Source organism: Papilio polytes, unplaced genomic scaffold, assembly GCF_000836215.1.
Source record: "Papilio polytes unplaced genomic scaffold, Ppol_1.0 DF822733.1, whole genome shotgun sequence".
Classification (NCBI taxonomy): domain Eukaryota; kingdom Metazoa; phylum Arthropoda; class Insecta; order Lepidoptera; family Papilionidae; genus Papilio; species Papilio polytes.
Window position 1 is genome coordinate 1325409 of NW_013526471.1, and position 7498 is coordinate 1332906.

Sequence of the window (7498 nt, forward strand, 5' to 3'; positions counted from 1 at the left end):
ATCCATCCATCCATCCATCTAAACTTTCGCATTTATGATATTAGTAAGAAGTAAGATAGTAAGAAGTAAGATAGGTGTTGTGATTACATGACGCTTTCTAAATAGAGGTCAAGATATCGTGCTGTTTTAATATTAACTGTTACACGGTTACGTACAACATTGTGACCCAGTACAGCGCGTGCTTTAGATCGACAATGTTAACTTCCACCTTCACTGCAACACTAAACACGCAGACAGTAAAGTTGAGCTAGTTGTGTAAGAAAATCGTGTGAAAATATTTCTAATATTGTCAGTCATGTAGCTTGTCGATTTGCAAGACATAATATTATACTCGTATTACTCAATATAATACCTACTTTATGTCCAGCCCAATTGAAGTTCGATGTATTTTTGGCTACTGATATCAGAAATATCTTCATACGAATAATTCACTTTATACCTAATCTATAAAATTCGCAAAATACAAAACCCAACCTAAAGTTAATACTGCGATTACCTTTTGTTAGAAAGCAATGTAAGCAGATTTACTGTCTTCATAAGACCACACCTGTGTATTAAGTAATCGACCACCCACAGTTATATTCTAACTAACAAATCAAAGCACACAGTTACGATATCGCACCGAGCATACACAGACCAACATCGGCACATCAATCACTCAGCTAAATCCTGCGGAGATGTCGACTTGCTTTTAATCATTCTTGACCACCCTGTACACTTGCGTTTCATAGTAATGATGTCTGTCCATTTTCATAGATAATACAAATTTCACATTTAATATCTATTACATTTGAAAATTAAATCAAATCCTTGACTTTGAAAAGGTTTTTAGTTATCTCTGATCAGGCAATTAGGCATAGAATAAAAACAAGCCAATGATAATTTAATACTTCGAAATCCAAACCTAACCTTACTTTTGGTGGAATCAATCAAGCCCCGTAAATGGATAGCGTAAACTTCGTCCTCAGAGGCTCACAGGGACCGACTTCGCGCCATATAAATATATATACAACATAGTACATAGCTTAGTTAAAAGTTTCCTGTCGAGGCGCACCGGGAGTGCGGGACGTTCAAAGTTAATTAGCCATCCTCCGAGGTCGCATGGAACAAGATATAAGATCTTAGCTTCTTCTATAAAAAAAATCGTAACAACATTTACAGTTTACACGACATCTTCCAAAACTATAGTGCCAATAAGAATTTAATTTTAGTTATCGTTTTTCAAAGAAATAATCAGCAAGTACTAACAAGTACAAAGTAATTTTTATCTCTCACTCCCACTCAACAGAGAACACTCTGACCCTCTCGCAAATTTATTGATTTTATTATAGTTTTCCAATGAAACTCTTTTAACTTGTACCACACCCTGTCGCTGAATATCGGTCGTCTCCCGGTAACTTGGTAAATAAGGATGTACGCGTTACTGCCGATGGCACAAACACCACTATGTATTAACATGTATCATGTAAGATCAAATGCTGCATAGACAATATATTTTATTTATCTTTAACTAATTCGCAGAATAGTAGTAGTGAATATTCTAATTAATTATTAACATGGATTAATTAAACATAATTAATATTTAACGTTAATGATAAATTTGAAGTAGCTCAAAAGATATATTTAGTACAAAGAAACAAATCTACTTCCGTTTTCGGAAATTCCTGCGTTACTCGAAGTTTCAAGGATGTAAAACATAATTAGGCATTGAATATTCAAGAAACTAAGCAATATAGTTGTTGTGTTAGTCAAATACTAGGCAAGACCTAAAATAACTGAATCAAATTAATTTAACAATCTCTTTAACAAGTTTCCATTTGATTGTCACAAAGTAAATCATGCGTCACTTTCTTGCTTAATCTGAGAACTCTATTATTTTTCCGACTTAAATGTTGTCTTTTAAATATATGTAATTCGCGTAAATTATGTGACAATACCCCTAGAACATCTATATGCAAAATATTATACAATTATGTTCTAACACATGGAAAACCAATCTATTTTAAATTACAATTTTAATTTCCTATCTGTTAGCTCTTAGCTAGGCAACACTTTGAACACAGTCTGGAAAATTAATGTAAATATCTTGATATAAGTTATCTAAATAGCTAAAGAGGCTATAAACGCGTCCGCGTGTTAAATTTATAACGTGTTAATAAGATTTGCCGGTTAATATCCCGTCGCAGGCACAACCTGGGCTGCCTGTGGTACCGTTATTGTTATTATTTGCGAATCGCAACCGAGTGCAGGGCGCATTCCACAACTACAATACTATGCTGATTTTCCGACAACTATCTTTACAACCCGTTTGCAAATTACGAAAATTGCGCGATATCTGTCTTAACTAGCTAAATTTGCAAGTTACATTAACTATTCAAAGCTAGTATACGTTTTTGACACGCAAATTCGAACGATAATAACCGTTGTTTAATGTAAAAGATCTAGACAATTTAAGGATTGTACCTACCACTTTCGCTAGTAATATAATTATCATGCCTATACTCTACTTTATGAAGACTTTAAATCATTAAAATAATATCACACAAAACTAATTCTCTTACACAGATACATTTTTAGTACTCAACAATTTGTCAGTAGTCTCTCGAGTGTTCGAAACAACCAAATTGAGTTGAATCTCTCAGTCGTTTGTCACTGTCGATGCGATCCGATCTAACATCTATCAATACTCACCGAACACTCTCATCCTTCACCTCGCTTTAGACTTATACAGATTAGGAGATGAAATAAATGAATTTGTATTTAAAATCCCGTAGACAGCATTTCCTAGTTTAAGCTAAAACACTGATTAAATCTTCAATCTTCATGAAAAACAATTGAAATGCTAACGTCATCTTCGAGTTTAAGTTGAAATCATACAAATGCTTTAATATGTTACATTGTCAGAGAAGCACTAACGTTGTCTTGAAATCCAGTTCCTGTTTTTAAAGAGTAAAACGAACTTGACTCATTGCTTTCAACGAAATCGAGAATGATGCGAATAAATCACGATGTTTATAGTAAAATTATAGTAACTAAATGAAGAATTTGGCGTAAACGCAGTAATTTACCATATGTTCTTCCTACTACAACTTCATGTAGGTTATGTTAAAGCAACCAAATAATGAATCTCTCTATACTTGATACATCAAATGAAAAAAAAAAATAGTTTTTTTCACTTCATAGAAAACAAAACAAAAGTACCGTACATACGATTGTTAGGTTCGATTGACTTCTATCGAATTTCACGGCTCACATTATTGTAGGACGCCGTCACCGTCGCCCAACGCAGTACGGCGTGACAAACAGATTTTTCAATACACGCCTCGAGCTTTCTCCATCATGATGGATGGGTGACCGACCTCTAACGTATCCGTTAACAGTTACCTTTAGATGAAAATCAAATTACTGACATCTAATGTTTGTCATTGACTTGCAATCTGTACTTTTACCAGACAGGGAAGTATGTATTGTTTTAAAACATGATTTGCTTTTCTGTAATTTTCACCAGTTTCAAAGTTTCATTCGTTTATCCTTTTTTTCATTTTACAATTAGAGATATAGTACTGTTCAGTGCCAAATCCAACCTCTTTGGTTGACAAGCAGTTTGTATACAGCCAAAGAAGTGGCATACTGGCCACCAAGATTTTTGTGTATTTCAATGTAAAAAAAGTTACAATAAAAACAAGAGAAGCGCGGGAAGTGTAAATGGTGCAAGATAATATTAGATTAAAGAATGTTATTGTAAACATTACTTAATATAGATGTTATGTTTGTCATACAAATGTATTTTTGACTGTCGCTCTGTATGTAACAAGTTATACAAGCATTTGAAAATAAAAGGTAAGAAGTGATGACTATAAAAACCCTTTAATGCTTTTTACAAGTAATAATAATAGCTTTGAAAATATGGTTTTAACTACACATTTAATGTTACAGCCACAGCTCCGAGCTATTAAAAAAAAGGACATATAAATAAAAAACAAAATAAATAAAATAACAAATCTATCAATGAACCGCTACGAAAGTTGCCAGTTCGTTTACTTTCGATTTCCTTCTTCAAATTAAATGACAAAGGGGCAACGTTCTATTAACTGTTCAATAGTATGATGCATTGATTCGGAATGTAATTATAATACAACAGTGTTGCCATACGTGGGCATTCTTGTTTTTGGAGGACATAATACCTTTAGAGCCGTGTTAGCATACAATGAGCAGTCGACGCGACTGACGCATTATTGGGTCACCGGTTCGAATCGCTTCTTATTATAATTAACGTCACGGATTATGTGACATTTGCAGCTTGACAGAATCAGTCCAAATACGAAATCCGATTGTGGTGATTTTAACTAGTATAGTATTATATATTTGTACTATTTGTACTATTTGTATATTAACGTATAATAAAAAATAGAAAAAACAATTAAATGATTCATACAGCCTTATTAAGACGAACTAGACAATAACAACTGAAATATATGAAAACAATTAATACGAAAAAGAAAACTGACATGAAATCGCAAATCTATTTAACATACAACATAATTTTACGCAAAGTACCGCTAAATGAAATACGTCGACAAAACAAGAATGCGGTTGGAACGAGTTTAAAAAGAAACGAGAGCATTTCGAACTGCTGGGAAGTATTCGTTTGATAGAGCTCCGAAGTGTAATTGATGTACGCTTCTTGAAGACCCGATGAGTAGCTTATGCTGCCTTTAAACGGGCAAATTTACTTGCCGAAAGTGTTATATTATTTAAAAATGAAAGACATATATAATTGTAAAACTACGACACCCCTTATTAACTAGAATCTTGCCTAAAATCCGATTTATTTTAAAACTCGCATTTTCATACCAATTTGATGCCTCAAATTTATACGTTATTATTGTATAGCCATACTTGAGTGTATTTCGATACAAACATCGTTATTTATCTTTCCATTGATTCATTACGTAGTTCATCATCAGTAAATAAATACTGGAATCGTTATTAACTAACTTACTGTTTAGTAATTCAAACGGTGCACGCATCACAAGACGAAGAATGGTTCAATGATTGATACGTAGTGTTGTATCATTTTGCAACAATGTAGTTTTTACATTGATTCATATGCGGTATTGATTATTTGTTACAATTATAACACGATCATTATTGCTCAATTGTTTCTTTTACGCAATGTTAAGATTCCTTGATTGATTTTAGTATAAGAAGTCATTACATGCCTATTCATTTTTACTACACTATTTATGCTAACCAAAAATACATGATTGTTTTAGTTAACTTTAACTCTACTATCTACAGGTCATTTAAAAAATTATAAATACTCTTCAAGCTGTCCAATAGTTACAGAATACAATGAATTGAAAATATTCTACATGCTTTATACTATCGCGAAAATCATTACCTTGTCTATTAGGCAAAAACGACCAGTTAGTAGACCGAGTGATGAATTGGCGGTGATTTTAATGAGGGTAGACAGCAGATAGATTTACAGCAGGATTGATGGCGCGAGCCGAGGTAAGGTATAGTCCGCGGGGTCACCACTAAGGGGTCTTGTTGCACTAAGAGATGCAATTTGATGGGATTGTATATTTCAAATCACAGTTTTTACACTTTTTTTCTTAAATAAGTACGGTATATATTATGTTTCATGACCAAACGCTGTCAAAAAAAAAGGGATATCTGGTATTTTATAATATGCCAGTATTATAACCTTCTATGATCAATGGAAGGCTTCCGATGTTGTGTATTATTATGTATTTTGTACAAAATGTTAATGGAACGGTGTTATGCAATTGTTGCAGGAGCTAAAGGAGAGCTTCAACTATGGTCTATTCTGCCCGCCGGTCAACGGCAAGGCTGGAAAGTTCCTGGACGAGGAGAGGCGCCTCGGCGACTACCCCTTCAACGGCCCTGTTGGATATCTTGAGGTATTACACTTTTAATTAAAAGAATAACAATCAAAAAACATACTATGAAATTCAAGCGAGTACTCTGAATTTGTTTAAATACAAAACTAATCAGAATCACATTAAAAACTTTAAACTTATAATTTTACAGTTAAAGTACAAACGTCGTGTGTACAAAATGTTGAAGCTGGACGAGAAGACGTTGAAGACGGTGCATTCGCGCGCCAACCTGCGCCGCTTCCTCGAGCATGTGGCGCACGCGCAACTAGACAAGATCACCAAAGCCTGCGCCAAAGGACTCGACCCCAACTTTCATTGTCAGGACACCGGAGGTATGGCCTATCTAATACATAAATGAAAACAGACACACCCGTACCTGAGAAAGTTTCTGGTCTCCCTGAATTACTATTTATAATGAAAAGTTTTCTTTGGTGATCAATTAATTTCTCGTAGGTAATCATTTGAGTCATTCACTGATTTTCCTAATTAATTCTTACGACTTAAAGAATAATATCACTATATTACTTTATTTTTATATCGTGATATTACACTAAGAGCATATCAACCTTGTTATGGCGCAGTAGCTTTGTAAAGTAACATTATATATGTGCCAATAGCTTATCTTCCATTGTTCTATGTGTTTTGATATTACCAACCAGCTACGCATTAAACAAGGCAATTCTGCAATACAATATGGCTCGTATTTTTAAAAGCAAACAGTCGTAAGTCGTCTAAAATCAGTCTGAGGTTAAAAATTATACACAAAGTACGGTATTGTAACGTCTCGCTATTGTAACAAGACCGTATCAATGGCCGTTGATAATTGTTGATAAATGTAGAGCGGACCTTGAAATTAAGCAAAATAATAAACACCTTACTTACGGAACATTAATAAAAGTGTAGCAATAATAACCCTTTAATGCTGTAAAAACTTTACATTCTATTACATTATACAGGAAACAAGACTAAAATAATCTTGTACATTTACAGAAACACCTCTAACTGTAGCAGCGGGTATCAAATCTCCAGCTAAAGTTCTTATAGCACTCGTCAATGGTGGAGCTCTACTGGACTACAGGACAAAAGATGGCAGCACAGCGATGCACCGGGCAATCGAGAAGAACTCCCTAGAAGCAGTCAAAACTCTGCTCGAACTGGGAGCGTCACCTAATTACAAGGATAGCAAGGGACTAACGCCTTTATATCTATCTGTTACAAACAAAACAGATCCTTTATTATGTGAAACATTGCTGCACGATCACGCAACGATTGGTGCAACAGATTTACAAGGATGGCAAGAAGTACACCAGGTGAATTATATTCTAAGAATAGAAATAATCAAATAATCAAATGCGTTGACGGCCTCTGAAAAAGAGATACGCTTGCTTTATGTAAAACTCTAACAGCTCTACAATTAAACGCGGTATAAAGATAAACTGAGTAAAAGCAAAATTTGTACTAATATTTACTTATACTCGGTTTATTCCTAAGTTTAACTTTATACCGCGATTCTTTTTAAGGCTGTTAGTCTTACCGGTTTGGAAATACCGAAGACCACAAATAATGCGGTTTTGTCACTAGCGCAGCAC

At 34.2% G+C, this 7498-nt stretch overlaps 1 protein-coding gene across 1 annotated transcript in view; it reads left to right on the forward strand.

The window, feature by feature from the left end:
• The window catches only part of LOC106105659 (SH3 and multiple ankyrin repeat domains protein 3), a 96590-nt gene that overhangs the window by 85379 nt on the left and 3713 nt on the right, over positions 1-7498 (forward strand). The window contains exons 5-7 of the mRNA XM_013286083.1: positions 5805-5930; positions 6061-6241; positions 6900-7219. Of these exons, the coding sequence (XP_013141537.1) occupies positions 5805-5930; positions 6061-6241; positions 6900-7219 (627 nt within the window). The remainder of the gene's footprint in view (positions 1-5804; positions 5931-6060; positions 6242-6899; positions 7220-7498) is intronic.